The 15,500-nt window shown below is 37.3% G+C and overlaps 1 protein-coding gene and 1 non-coding gene across 3 annotated transcripts in view; both read left to right on the forward strand.

Moving 5' to 3' along the window:
• MAP3K2 (mitogen-activated protein kinase kinase kinase 2) overlaps positions 1 to 15,500 on the forward strand; it is a 98,230-nt gene that overhangs the window by 42,666 nt on the left and 40,064 nt on the right. For both annotated transcript variants that reach the window (XM_066345973.1, XM_066345974.1), the window contains exons 3-9: positions 1,605 to 1,723; positions 2,949 to 2,989; positions 4,314 to 4,413; positions 7,503 to 7,616; positions 7,987 to 8,074; positions 11,825 to 11,955; positions 13,021 to 13,100. In XM_066345973.1, coding sequence (XP_066202070.1) covers positions 1,605 to 1,723; positions 2,949 to 2,989; positions 4,314 to 4,413; positions 7,503 to 7,616; positions 7,987 to 8,074; positions 11,825 to 11,955; positions 13,021 to 13,100 — 673 coding nt within the window. The remainder of the gene's footprint in view (positions 1 to 1,604; positions 1,724 to 2,948; positions 2,990 to 4,313; positions 4,414 to 7,502; positions 7,617 to 7,986; positions 8,075 to 11,824; positions 11,956 to 13,020; positions 13,101 to 15,500) is intronic.
• On the forward strand, positions 12,344 to 12,449 carry LOC136379198 (U6 spliceosomal RNA). The gene has a single exon (XR_010746694.1). It is a non-coding gene; the product is annotated as a U6 spliceosomal RNA (small nuclear RNA).

Raw genomic sequence — 15,500 nt, forward strand, 5'->3', positions numbered from 1 at the left:
GGGACAGGTGGAGAAGCAAATGGGTGCTTCTCCTGTGTGTCCTGACTGGGAATTAAACCCGGGACTTCCACATGCAGGGCCGACGCTCTACCACAGAGCCAACCAGCCACATTTTTAAAAGTGATTTTTCCTTACAAGGTAAAGCATGTTTTCATTATTACTACTCTGGAACACAAATTATTTCTCTCCAGAATTTCAAAATGTCAGCTGTCAAGTCCCTCAATTCCTTAATTTACCAATTGTTGATTATTATTAGTAGAATTGATTTACTGGTGAAAATCAATTACATTGTCCCTGAGGTTTTCCAGAGAGCATGTAATGTACATTATGAGGGGGTTCATGCTTATAGTCTTAGGAAGAAATTTTTGATATGTTTGGACAAAATTAAAAGTTTATAGTTAATGATTCAGTTTTATGGGTTTAGTATTATTTTCTTTGGAATGGATTTTTCTTGTATTCTTACCTTTTGTTAAGATCATTAAATAGCCTTAAATGTTTGTAGTCTTTTAAAATATATTTATTGGTTAATTTTAGAGATAGAAGAAGGGAAAGAGAAAGAGTGAAACATCGATTGTTGTTCCACTTATTTATGCATTCATTGGTTGACCTTTTTTTTTTTTTTGGTATTTTTCTGAAGTTGGAAACGGGGAGGCAGTCAGACTCCCGCATGCGCTGGACCGGGATCCACCCGGCATGCCCACCTGGGGGCGATACTCCGCCCATCTGGGGCATTGCTCTGTTGCAACCAGAGGCATTCTAGTGCCTGAGGCAGAGGCCATAGAGCCATCCTCAGCGCCCAGGCCAACTTTGCTCTAATAGAGCCTTGACTATGGGAGGGGAAGAGAGAGAAGAGAGGAAGGAGAGGGGGAAGGGTGGAGAAGCAGATGGGCGCTTCTCCTGTGTGCCCTGGCCGGGAATCGAACCCGGGACTCCTGCACGCCAGGCTGACGCTCTACCACTGAGCCAACCGGCCAGGGCCATTGGTTGACTTTTAAATGTGCCCTGACCAAGGCTCAAACCAACAACCTTAGCATATCGGGACAGTTTGCGAATCAACTGAGCTACAAGACCAGGACTGTTTGTAGTCTTTATTGAACCTTTTGGGGAAGAAGTTCAATAGAACACTTCATTACCCACAAATAAAGTCTTTTATTGTTTCTGACTTGAAGTTCTGATAAAAGAGAAAACTCTAAAAGGAGTTCTGTACTTTGAACATATAAATGTAAGTAGTGATGGTATTTATAGAAAGTTGTTTATTTCCCTCTTACTTGTTTTGTTTTCGATGTCTTGTAATGTTTTGTTTAGATGTCATAGAAACGAATTTGTCATAACAAAGCTGTTTTGACCCATATCCCAGTACGTTACATCATTAGAAGAAGCAGAAGGACTTTTTCTTGCCTGTAGTGCTTGAGTCCAGTGCTATTTTAATGTTACTGGCCTTTAGTTTATAAATAATTAAAATTTTATTTTACCACAATAAATAACAGAAGCAAAGGTATTAAAAACATTCTAGACGCATTTTTGCATTAAATTTCATTATAAATTCTGTGTGTGATGTCATATTGAAATTATAATTCTGAGTATGTTATTTTAAAAATACCTAGATGATCAGCAAGCTTTGAACTCAATCATGCAAGATTTGGCTGTTCTTCATAAGGCCAGTCGACCAGCATTATCCTTACAGGAAACCAGAAAGACAAAATCTTTATCCCCCAAAAAGCAGGTATTGGTTTCAATAATATTTTAATAAATTTATATTATTGTTCTATGAATTATTTTTCTTTAATATCTTGATCTTAGAGAAGTTTTGTTTAAAGTGTTTAGCTTTTATACTTTTGGGTCAAATATATATATATTTTTTTGTATTTTTCCGAAGCTGGAAACGGGGAGAGACAGTCAGACAGACTCCCACATGCACCCGACCGAGATCCACCCGGCACGCCCACCAGGGGGCGATGCTCTGCCCCTCCGGGGCGCCACTTTGTCGAGACCAGAGCCACTCTAGCGCCTGGGGCAGAGGCCAAGGAGCCATCCCCAGAGCCCGGGCCATCTTTGCTCCAATGGAGCCTTGCTGCGGGAGGGGAAGAGAGAGACAGAGAGGAAGGAGAGGGGGAGGGGTGGAGAAGCAGATGGGCGCTTCTCCTGTGTGCCCTGGTCGGGAATTGAACCCGGGACCCCTTGCACGCCAGGCCGACACTCTACCACTGAGCCAACCGGCCAGGGCCTTGGGTCAAATATTTTGTTAAACATTTTTTCCATAAGGGTGTGTGTTTTCTAAAAAATGGTAGTTTGATTTGTTGTGGTAAGTGAGGCTGGCATTTCATTCATTCACTTTTTTTTTTTTAAAGATTTTATGTATTGTTTTCACAGAGAGTGAAGAGAGGGACGGGGAGCGAGAAGTATGAACTAATAGTTGCTTCACTTTAGTTTTTCATTGATTGCTTGCTTGCTGTATGTGCCTTGACTGGGCCAGCCCAGGGTTTTCAGCTGGTGACTTCACTGTTCCTGGTCACCGCTGCATCCACTGTACTACCACAGGCGAGGCTCATCCATTCTTAAGGCACTTAAACAGTTGTTTTTGATTGAAGTAATCTATTTTGTATATATACAATTGAGGATCATTTTGATTTTTATAAATAAAATGGGATGTTGCCATAAAAAGTGGAACTATAGTATTCTATATTTCCCTGTAACAGGGCTAGCAGTTGTCTCATACCCATGAGGCCATTACTAGCAGATCGTGGTGATCTTTCCTGTTTAGCCCAGATTTAGCAACATAATTTTCAACTTGGCTCTTTGGCAGATCCTATCAGTTGATTGGAGTTGATACTGAAATGAAACCTCTTTACCCCCTCTGCTTTGTTTTAAGTGAGTGATTAAGAAAAAAATGACTTAGAAATTCTAGAAATTTTATCTGATTTCTGAAATGATTTATCATTTCATTACAGAATGATGTCCGAGTCAAATTTGAACATAGAGGAGAAAAAAGGTAAGAGAAAAAAAACATTGTATTTCAGATTACTGATTTAATTGTGAGTTTTAGTTAAAGCCATTAGAGGTTCTTTCTATATTTAATGAAGATTCATGTTAGAAATTGAGAATGGAATAATCCTTGGTAATGTGTAACATGTATATGTCGACTTAAGATAGAAGCTGTCAAAATTCAGGTTAAACATTAGAAATGATAAATGTTTTTACTTTGTAATTACTCTGTGGAAATTAACTATATTTCCTGTTTTCTAAATTATATTATTGCTTCAAACACTATACAGAATTTATGTACGTGGACTTGACATTCACAATTTTGATTATTCCCAAGAGGTATCAGTCTATTTTGATTAGTTACATTGAGGGAGGTGAGTTGGAATGGTAGCTGTGAAGCATTTAGCAGAGGAGAGATTCTGGTCCTACTCCAGTTCCTATGTCTCACTCAGAACAGTAGTGGAGGTGAGTGCTGATAGTTAACAGCAGAATTATTAGCACGCTTCATAGGAGTTGGAGAATATGGGACTTCATTTTTGTTATTTGTGTCTTATTAAATTAATTTAATGAAAAATCTATTCATTTTAAGGACTTTTAAAAGGCTCACAGATCATATAACCTGAGATGTAAAAATGTTTTTACACAGAGATGTTTAAAAAAGTGGGATATGCCAGGTAATTTTACAAGTGTTGTCCAATCTACTTTTTTTCTTTTATAATTCTTTTATGGGTATTTTCACAAGCACCCCCCCCTCCCCAATTCATGTAGCACTGTTTATTGAGTGCTTACTCTATGCTGGGCTATGAAGGAATCCCTTTGCAAAGCTTAGTACTGCAGAATGGTCTCCCAGCAGGCTCCTCCTCAGGAGCAGCACAGGCCAATCCATGCAGTGTAGGGAGAAAATACTAGTTAAAATATGTTAAGTGTTTAAAAATACTTACATTTAAATGTTGAATTGATAAGAGTACAGAAATAGAAATTTGAATCTCCAAAGAACAGTTTCGGTCCATTCTACTGTGTGGATGTCACATAGTTTAATTACTTCCTTCAGTGAACAATTTGTATTTCTCTTTATTTATATAACAGTTTCAGTGCAACTTATAAACTGCAGAACATTTTGAGAATTTCCTTTTTATAATTTTTATTAGGATAGAACAAACTTCAGAGTTTTTGAATTTTGTGTTGAGAATTAATGCACTTGATCAAAAGTAAGCCATTGTAGTGTTCAAGTAAAGTATATCTATTTTACCTAATTTCTCTAAGAGATAACTGTTGTATGTTATTTATCTATGCCTAAGAAAATAAAATATTTTAAAACTCTGTTTATACAGAATCCTTCAGTTTCCACGACCAATTAAACTGGAAGATCTGAGATCTAAAACTAAAATTGCCTTTGGGCAGTCTATGGATCTACATTATACCAATAATGAGGTGAACATGTAAAGTTTAATTTTAAGTAGTTCTTATTTTGGAAAGTATTGTATTCATTTCAGAGATTGTTTTAGGATTGTTGTGCTTTTTTAATTTTTGGACTGATAAGAATATGTTAGACTGGAATGATACAGCACAATTAACTTTGTAAATTTTAACTAAAGTGGATTTTTTTCTATTGTCAAAAATGGTAAAGGTATAACTATGAAAATGAATGAGAATCTATTAAAGGAGGAAATTATTTAGAACTTTGCTGCTTATTTATGTTTTATTTTACTCTATAGACTTTGTTGATAAATTATTTTTTCTCATACTCCATACTTGGCTATTGAAATAACAGAGCTTTGGTAGTGAGATAGTTTAGTTAAACCTACAGGATTATTTTCATGTTGAATAAGACATGATTAGATCATGTTTATATTTGAAAATCAGTCCATGACCATAAGGGCTTGCTGTAGCACTGAGAAGTTCTGGGTTCTGGGCTCATGGACAAGCAAAAAACTCATTTAAAGATTTTATTTATTGATTTTAGAGAGAGGAGAGAGAGAAAGGCTGGGGGAGGAGTAGGAGGCATCAACTCGTAGTAGTTGATTCTCATATGTGCCTTGACCAGGCAAGCTTGGGGTTTCGAACTGGCGACCTCAGCATTCCAGGTTGAGGGTTTATCTACTGCGCTACCACAGGTCAGGCAAAAACTTCATTTATATTGCTTGTTATTTCATGTCTATAAATATTTTTTTCCTAGTGTAATATAAATTTTTTTCCAAAAGAATTATCATTTTTATAAATTTCTAGCTTGCCAAAATCAAAACAACCAGAAATTTTAAGTCAGAATTGATTGGATTTGTTTGTTGGACTCCTGTTTATGAGTGAAGTGTCAGGTGTGCATGTGTTTGTGTGTGCGTTGTTGTGGGGGATATGTGGGAGTGCACATTGAAAATAAGTGGGTTTTTAAGATTGTTCCCATTTTAGATGGGCAGAGGAGGAAATTTTTTTATGGAATGTTTTCATTTCTTTCCATCTTAGTTAGTGGGTTTTTTAATTCAATTTTTAGCTTCCTTTCCAGCAGGGATTTATATTAATACACAACTGATTTTAGTGGTGATAGAATTGGGAGAGCAAAACAGTGTAAATACATATATTCATTTAGAATTTCATGTAGAGAAAGGCATTTCATGAATGAGGCTAAAATGAACTTATGAAGCAGGAAAACTGTGATTTGTTCAGTATAATTTAGACCAGCAGGGACGTACTTTAAATTTCGTAATAGGTGACTTAGAACATGTGAAGGATCACAGCAGAACCATAGGCCTTAGTCCAAACCCTACCCCAGGTACTCCTCCAGAATGTCCACACTGCAGGTTGGCATACTGGGAGGAATAGCATAGTTTTCCTTAGGTTTTGTTACTGTGCGTTTGTTACTGTCTTTCCCTCCAAAGCAGATCTTGCAGAGGAGAACCTTCCAATTATTAACAAATGTGTAGTAAAAGTAACTACTCAGCTTTCCCCTCAAATGAAACATGGCAAAACAATCTTCATCATTTCTCTAAAATGTTTTCTAGTGCTTAGAATATAATGAAAAAGAATATTAACGATAGAAACAAGATGTACCAATATGGTTCATAATTGATAGGATAATGAAAAGGATTTAATTAAGTAGATCAGGCTTGTTCTGTGATACTCAACATTTAATTTTTCTGTTATTAGAAAAAAATTGTAGATTTAAAAAGGGTCTGTTAAATTGATAAATTGTAACATATAAAATCAGCTACATACAGAAATTGGGACTGTAATCTCAAGCACAGATTAAGTAAGCATAAGCATTTTGTGTGATGGAATTCTTACTAGTTCTGCTCTATATGGTGGGTCCTTACTTAACAGTGTAGACATATTCTGCAACTTTAAGTGAAACAACTTACAATGAAACCAGTTTTATCTTAGGCTGATTGATAAAACAAAAGTTATTATGCATTAGGACCTGCTGTATTTGTGTCTGGCAGCCTTTCTTCAAACAAAGGATTTTTTATAAAGAAATCTGTAGACAGTGAATTGCACACCATGTCAGCTATTGAGTTTGGCTGCAGATGCAGCTTTCACCCTATGATAGTTACTGAGCAACACTTAGGTGTTTCTCTTCTCTGGACTCCATGTCAGTGCTGGTATGTGTGTTAGGGGTGTCTTTATCTTCAAGGAATTTATACTGTACAGGACCCAAAGTCAATGAGGCCTTTCCATTTTAATGGCTCAGATGCTATGCAGGCTAAGTGTAGGTAGGTTCACTTATTTTTATTGTTTTTTTTTTTTTTAATGAAATGGAATATACTTTTAAGGTTATTGAAGGGGTCGTCTTATGCTACTAAGTTTGCATTTTTTTAAAAAAGGAAAGGTATTTTGATTTTGTTAAAGTGTATGAATGATACTTTGTTTTCATATACTTCCCCAGTGTTTTTGTCCTTTATAATGTCTGACCATTTAGAAAACTAATGAAATCAGGTTTCAACATTCAGGATTCACTGTGGGATGGTTGACTTATTTAGCTTATATTTGTTTAGATTGTAGTGGTCAAGTCACCAGGTTTAGTGATATGAGCCCCTCCACTGTAGTTGTCACAGATGCTCATTGTATTTGATATGTTGATAAGCACACCCATTGAGAATGTAAATCCATGGTTACTACTGGAAAAAAACCTGAAAGTTTCATGAGTGCAGATGATAGATAGTACCTTTTATTTTATACAGTTTTTGTGTGTACTCCTTAATGTGTTTTTGGAGTGAAGATACTGTACCTTAAGTTTACCAATAGTATGGATATCCTAGAAAATTAATTTTCAAGTATGTTTTCTAAAAGAATTTAATGATTAATAAAGCAAAAAGGATGTTCATATTTATCCTATGATTTTAGCAGTGGTTGAATTGGAAGAGCAAAACAACCTAGATATGTATATTCATTCAGAATTTCATTATATTAACAAGTCAAAGAGGAAGGAATTTTGAAAATTAAGAGTGATAATTTCATAGTAATGAACATATTCCTGGAGGGACTTGCTGTGTAAGATGGCTTCATGATTCCCAATGTTCCTTTTTGCTTAGTTGGTAATCCCATTAACTACTCAAGATGACCTGGACAAAGCTGTGGAACTGCTGGATCGTAGTATTCATATGAAGAGCCTCAAGATATTACTTGTAATAAATGGAAGTACACAGGTATGAGTGGTGATTTTTTTCAGTAAGGATTATAGGATTTATACCTGTAAAAGTCAATATATGAAACATAGTTACTACATTCTATAGTCATTGATATATTTTCAATATGATTAAATGAAAATTCACACATTGTAATTACTGTGGTTAATATCCTTCTCAAAACTATATAGCCAAAATTACAAGTATATTGTACACATGAAACTAGCAGAAACTAAGAATTTGGGAAGAATTATGTTAAAATGTCAAAGAGTAGGTTTGGTAAGACCTACAAACATATGGAATATGTAGGTTTTTTTTAGTAGGGGAGAGGATTCTGTTTAAAGCTATAAAGGGAAAAAGAATAACATTAATTATCCTTTTTCCTCTGTAGGCTACTAATTTAGAACCATTGCCATCAGTAGACGATTTGGATAAGACAGTATTAGGAGCAGAGAGGAAAAAACGGCTTTCTGTAATAGGTAAGAAAGCTAGTGTCTGAATCATGAAATGGGTGATTGCTCAGTTTCTTCTCTATCCTTTTATGCAACCTGAGCTAACCTTGATAAATAGCAGCCTATCTCTGTACTCTCTGTAATTTATCTCAGTTAACCATATTTTAGTATCTGATAATCCTTGAAAAATTATGTCAGTATTATAGGATTAACAGTCTTTACCTTTAATATTTTCTTTCTTTATATACTGCCAGGGCATTTTAGTGTTGAACAAATTCAAATTACTCAAATTTTAATTATGCAGATAAACTGGAGGGAAATAATTAAAAGCAGTATTTTATATTAAAATTAATGTATGGACTATGTTCATATGGCTTTCTCTAAACTTTAGTACCATGAATGTTATCAAAATAAAGATCACTAAGAGTTTCCAGATTATGCTTTATTATATTATTACTTTATTAGTATTCAGTTTTTATTTCTCACTGATAATGTACAGTTATGATTAAGCTTGTGGTTTTTTTTTAAAGGAGGCCTATCCAGAGGGGCAGTGGGCTGGGCAGAGATCTTTAAACTCCCACTCTTTAATTTACATAAAACATTGATAATCTATATTTTATATTATAAGAGCATTACATTGCTCAAAACCCACTGGAATCAATGTTTTTAACAGATTGATCAGTAACTGTGTCATTAAAGATAGTATGAAAACATGTTTGAATGATAGGTTTGAAGGAGGGAAAACAGGGAAGAAGCAGGAGAGGATGACAGAATTAGATATGAGATTGGGAATCTGATAGCAAAAGAAAAGAGTAAATTCATTTTGAATTAACATTGAATTAACATCTCACTCCTGTTCTACTAATAAATATTCTTGCTTGACCTTACTACCAGCATAAGAAGAAACTGGAAATTGTAAAGTATAAAATTACTGGTGTTTCATTGGCACCTCTTTAAACTTGGAATGGCTTTGATAAATATGACCATCATCTTTTTTCCTTATTTACTAACAGTCCCTTTAATTATTTTCATAAAGGATAGCTAGAAGGAGATTTCCTCTTGGATAGGAATCTGCTGATGTGTAGGTCCTGACCAAGAGCACATTGGCATGCCCATTACTAACAAAGTTAAGAAAGTGGGTTTTAAGGAGATGAAAAATTTTCAGTCTTTTTTCTTCCCTATCTCCTTTTAGTAGTGAGCATATTGGTTTTCTTTTATAATGAAGGATATATGGAAGGAATAAAATGTTAGGGATTATATTTGCTATTATTAAACTATACTATTCACAAAAATTAAGGGATATTTCAAAATGAGTATGAAGCGATAAAAAGGAAGCATTTGTTTTTTGTTTTGTTTTGTTTTGTTTTTGTATTTTTCTGAAGCTGGAAACAGGGAGAGACAGTCAGACAGACTCCCGCATGCGCCCGACCGGGATCCACCTGGCACACCCACCAGGGGCGCTGCTCTGCCCACCAGGGGGCGATGCTCTGCCCCTTCAGGGCGTCGCTCTGCCGAGACCAGAGCCACTCTAGCGCCTGGGGCAGAGGGCAAGGAGCCATCCCCAGCGCCCGGGCCATCTTTGCTCCAGTGGAGCCTTGGCTGCAGGAGGGGAAGAGAGAGACAGAGAGGAAGGAGGGGGTTGGGGGTGAAGAAGCAAATGGGTGCTTCTCCTATGTGCCCTGGCCGGGAATCGAACCCGGGTCCCCCACACACCAGGCCGACGCTCTACTGCTGAGCCAACCGGCCAGGGCTAGCATTTGTTTTTTTTTTATTAAACAAGAACATCAGAAAAGCAAACAAGTCAAAGAAAGTTTGATTATGCAGATGAGATGCAAAACCAACTTTTATTTCATTAGTGAAAAGGCACTATACAAAAGGCTGAAAGTACTGGAGAATCTGCACATTCCCCGATTCCCTAATTTTTGTGAGCAGTGTATTAGGGATCATATTTGTTACAAAGCCTAAATTAGTCCCCCACCCACTGGTCTAGAGTTAGGTCCCTAATCATTTCAGCATGAAGTGTGCAAAAGTCTCTGTTTTGTGCACATCTCTTAGTAATCATTTTATTTCCTTTTTTCTGATCTCATCACTAACAAGTACTGGCATGTACTCACTGTGACCTCTTTACATAAGGTAGAACCTGCTTTGTTTCAACCTGACCAGAGCTTTTAATACTGATATAACTTCCCCGTATGTTTTTTATAGTTTAATTTCCAAAAATTAGGAGCAAAGGGAGAAACTGTTAATAGATCTAGCATTATTTCTGTAAAACCAGGTGAAAATAAAGTGAATTATCGTTTAGTAAGAAATTAAGTGATTACCGTATTTCCCCATGTATAAGACACTCCCAAGTATAAGACACACCTTCATTTTGGAGCCTGAAATTTGAAAAAAAAAAAGTATTACATAAAGTTATTGAACTCAAGTTTTATTCATTATAAATTTTATACAACTCACCACTGTCAAAACTCCCATCCATTAGCTTGTCCTCATCTGTGTCTGATAACGAATCATTGTCTTCATATATTGCCTCGTCCTCAGTTCCATCTATGGCATTTTAAATGCCACAGCCACTGTATAAGACACACCCAGTTTTTAGACCCCAAATTTTTTTGAAAAAGGGTGCATCTTATACATGGGGAAATACGGTAACTAGGTAAACTATGTTAGCTTCTTTGATTTTCTAAACTATGGAGAAATGTACATTCCAGGAGCATGGCTTACCACGAAAAAAGCCTAATTTTAAGTACTCAAGACTAAGCTGAAAAACTCTAATATGGGCTAAGTAATTAAGAAATCTTCTCACTTTTGGTTTCTAATGATTAAAAAGAGAGAATGGAAAGAAAATCTTGGAGCCAAATATGCATAGTGTGTGTTCATGATGAATAATTTTACAATCATAATTATCTTGCAGAGGAGAGACTTAATCCTATCTTTAAAGGAGTGGAAATAGGTTTCTGGAGGTTGGATAACGTCCCAAAGACATACAGCTGATAAGTAACCAGAACAGGGATTTAAGCATAGATCTGACTCTAAACCCATATTCTTTACTATGTCAGTTTGCCTTCCCTAAATTATGTTGAGGGGTAACACACTGGAGTACAAGTGACCTCTGGAAATTTAGAAGCAGTGAAATTTATCTAAAAACCTTTATTATATTCTCAACCCCATAATGCAGCTGTCAGCAGTCAGTAGAGCATTCCACCTAATAAGTATATGAATATTACAGTGAGGTTAATACACTAAGGTGGGAGTTTAGAAAGGTATAAAAATACTTGAAGTTTTGCAGATATGAATGTTTTGATACCTTTTTTTTTTTTTTTTTACAGAGAGAGAGGGATAGACAGGGACAGACAGACAGACAGGAACGGAGAGATGAGAAGCATCAATTATTAGTTTTTCATTGTGCGTTGCAACACCTTAGTTGTTCATTGATTGCTTTCTCATATGTGCCTTGACCGCGGGCCTTCAGCAGACGGAGTAACCCCTTGCTTGAGCCAGCTACCTTGGGCTCAAGCTGGTGAGCTTTTTGCTCAAGCCAGATGAGCCGCGCTAAAGTTGCGACCTCGGGGTCTCGAACCTGGGTCTTCCGCATCCCAGTCCGACGCTTTATCCACTGCGCCACCGCTTGGTCAGGCAATGTTTTGATAACTTTTAATAAAATCTCAGTTTCAGGTGCTAAAATCATTGGTACTATAGTCCAGAAATTCTGTTTAATTAAAATCAAAATTGATTCCATGCTGATATTTATAAAACCATGTAATTTTCTTCTTTGAGGTCCCACTAGTAGAGATCAAAGCTCCCCTCCCCCAGGATACATTCCAGATGAACTACACCAGGTTGCTCGCAATGGGTCATTCACCAGTATCAACAGTGAAGGAGAGTTTATTCCAGAGAGCATGGACCAAGTAAGCAAAGACTGGGTGTGGTTTTACATTTTATTCAAAAGGATGCTGGCATGGGCAGTGTGGTATGGAGTGTGTGTGTGTATGTGTGTGTGCATGCACACCTTTTCTCTAATTCGTATCTCCCTTAAGTGAACAAAAACAGTAAAAGATGTAGAAAAATACCCACTCATGGACATGTACTTGTGTTCATTCATGCACAAAGAAAGCTGCGCTGAGACAGACTATCTTTATTGCCTGCCCATAAATGATTGAATGCATATGTGTATAATCCTGGGGTTAATACTCAGATTTTTAAATTAATGTTTGAAAGATACAGTAAAATTATCAACATTTAACGTTGTGCAAGTGAAGTTTGTCGACTCTCTAAAACATTTGAAAATGTTATTAAGTGCTTACTTTGGCAGCACATACAGTAAAGCTGGAACCATACAGAGAAGATTAGCATGGCCCTGCGCAAGGATGACATACAGATTCAAGAAGCATTCCATAGTTTTGTGGAATCTAATGAACAAAATAAACAAAATAGAACTAAATGCTATTAGACATTTTGTAGTATTGAAGTATTTCTGTGAAGTTCCTGTTGTTTCCTTAATGTTACATTGGTGGCTTACTGTTGCAGTTTTCATTTCTTGATAGTGAAGCACCATGCTGTCATTAGTTTCATTTCCCTGGGGCCTTTATGCAGTTTACAGTGAGCAGAATTAAGTGAAATCTTTTAGCTTTTGATTGCCTAGCTAGTAGTCCATAGATAAACAATATTTTTCTCTTAAGGAAATTTGAATTTGTAGCCTACTGATAAGGGATAACTACATTTTAAAAATTTAAAAATGAATACTCTTGGAGAGAGGTGACTGCTCTTGGGCATGGGGTTTCTGTTTTGGGTACTGAAAGTGTTCTGAGATTGTTGTGAAGGTCACGCAATTCTCAGTATACTAAAAACCATTAAATTGTACACTTTAAATGGGTGAATTTTATATTAAGTGATTTATATCTCAAAACTGTTTTTTAAGAAAAACAATGACTTCTGATTGTATCACATTAAATGGTCAAACTCTATTTTTCTAGATGCTGGACCCATTATTTCTAAGCAGTCCTGAAAATTCTGGCTCAGGAAGTTGTCCATCACTTGATAGTCCTTTGGATGGGTAATGTTAATTGTCGTCTTTGCTCTTAGTGTATGTGGTGCACGTACAGTGCGTGGGACAGCAGTGTTTCTATGCTGCATGTAGAGGGGTGTTTTCGATGCCCATCTGTACTTGGGACGATGGAGTTTTCTAGTATGTAGTCTGGGCAAACCCTTAACCTCATGGGGCTCAGTGTTATTATTAATTAAATCATACCTCGTTACCATGTATTGAGTATTCCTGCTTGCCAAAATTGTGTTTTGAAGCTAAACGCAAACTTAGAAGTTATGTAAGTTTACTTTTAAAACTGTGTTGACAAAACTTCTATCACTTTTTTTATTAATATGTTTTGGAGATTTTGTGAGTTGTTTCACCTGTTCAGGATTATGTTCATTCTGGACCAAATTATTAGTAATTTAACATTCTTGGTAGTTTTTGCCCAGTATATTGATTGTGATTTAGTATTTAAGTACTTTTGCTTAGAAATATAAGGCGGGTCAAGTTGCAGCTGAATCTTTTTGTTACAAGGCTCCTCCCTCCTGTTCTCAGTTAGGAGAGTGTTCACTGCAGCACACACAGAATCAGTATCTTCATTACAATCTCCACCTAGTTAATGTCCTCTCAGATTGCTTTGTGAAAGCAATTGTAAAAATATAGCTAATGTTGTATGGGAATGTACATTTAATTTTGTTACCTGTGTACATGAAGCCTTTGCCCACATCTACTTCAAGGTAGCCATTGAAAACATTCAAGGAATTCAAGGAAATAGTAATGTGAACTATACATGATGAGTTAGGAATAATCTTTTTATAAAAGCTCTGGAAACAGTCTCAGAACAGTGATTTGCCAAGGTAATAACAGCTAGTTAAGTGGTAGAGCTAAGATTGAAATGAAGGAATTTCCAGACACCTGTAATTCCAAAGTGTATCATTCTTTACCACTGTACTCTGTGTGTTCATTTTAAAAGCCAGGCTTTTTGCCAGCATGTACCAAATTAAGCATTTAAGAAAAGTTTATCTTTTTTCATTTAGGTTAGCATTTCAGAGTGAGCTCCTTTACACACTCACATACACACAGATATACATATTGGGTTGGGGAATAATTTCTAAGCGTTTTTATATTTTCTTTTCTTTTACAATGATTTGTTTGCTGTTTGGCAAAGGGTAAGTATTCATTCGATAAAACTCTTTCTGCTCTACAAAACTATATTAATTGTATTTTTGAATTATTTAATTTTTTTATTAGTTTTGAGGCTTAGAAATGGAATACCCAGGAGGCAAAAATCAACATTTTCGACACCTGCTCTTCTTTGCTTTTCATCGAGGTCAAAAAGCTGCCGAAGCAGCCCGGGACATTTGCGACGTATATGGAGAAGGTGTTATAGGCGAGTCTACAGCACGGAAATGGTTTGCAAAGTTCAAAAATGGTGACTTTGACGTCGATGACACGTCCCGCAGCGGAAGGCCTTCTGAATTCGATGAAGAACGTCTCAAATCACTTTTGAAGGAGAACGGTCGCCAAACCAGTCGTGAATTGGCGGAAAAAATGAACTGCGATCATAAAATGATTCTCTCTCTCTTTTTTTTTTTCTTGAAGCTGGAAACGAGGAGAGACAGTCAGACAGACTCCCGCATGCGCCCGACCAGGATCCACCTGGCCCGCCCACCAGGGGGCGATGCTCTGCCCCTCTGGGGCGTCGCTCTGCCGGGACCAGAGCCACTCTAGCGCCTGGGGCAGAGGCCAAGGAGCCATCCCCAGCACCCGGGCCATCTTTGCTCCAATGGAGCCTTGGCTGCGGGAGGGGACGAGAGAGACAGAGAGGAAGGAGGGGGTTGGGGGTGGAGAAGCAAATGGGCGCTTCTCCTATGTGCCCTGGGCGGGAATTGAACCCGGGTCCCCCGCATGCCACCAGGGCCTACGATTCTGAATCACCTTCATTCAATGGGATTTACCGAAAAATTGGGAGCCTGGGTGCCTCACGAGCTCAACGAAAGAAACAAAGAAAGTCTCCTTCAAATTGCTTCTCAGCATCTTGCCCGCCATCGAGCAACATGCGGTCATAAACAGCGCTTTTTGTACCGAATCGTCATCGTAGATGAGAAATGGTGCCTATACATCAATATGAAGCAGAGAAAGGAGTGGGTGGCTCCAGGAGATACGCCAAAGCCGAGAGTCAAGCCAGACCTTCATCCAAAGAAGATCATGATATGTGTTTGGTGGGACTGGGAGGGCACGGTGCACTGGGAAATGCTCGAGAAGAGTGCCATGGTCAACAAGGAGCTCTACATTGCCCAGCTACACCGTGTGAATGAGGCTATTCGACTGAAAAGACCTGATCGACATGGTCAAACCATACTCCTTCACGACAACGCCAGGCCCCATGTTGCACAAGTTGTCAAAGCTGCACTCCGAGAGCTCGAA

Source organism: Saccopteryx leptura, chromosome 7 (assembly GCF_036850995.1).
Source record: "Saccopteryx leptura isolate mSacLep1 chromosome 7, mSacLep1_pri_phased_curated, whole genome shotgun sequence".
In the NCBI taxonomy this organism is placed as follows: domain Eukaryota; kingdom Metazoa; phylum Chordata; class Mammalia; order Chiroptera; family Emballonuridae; genus Saccopteryx; species Saccopteryx leptura.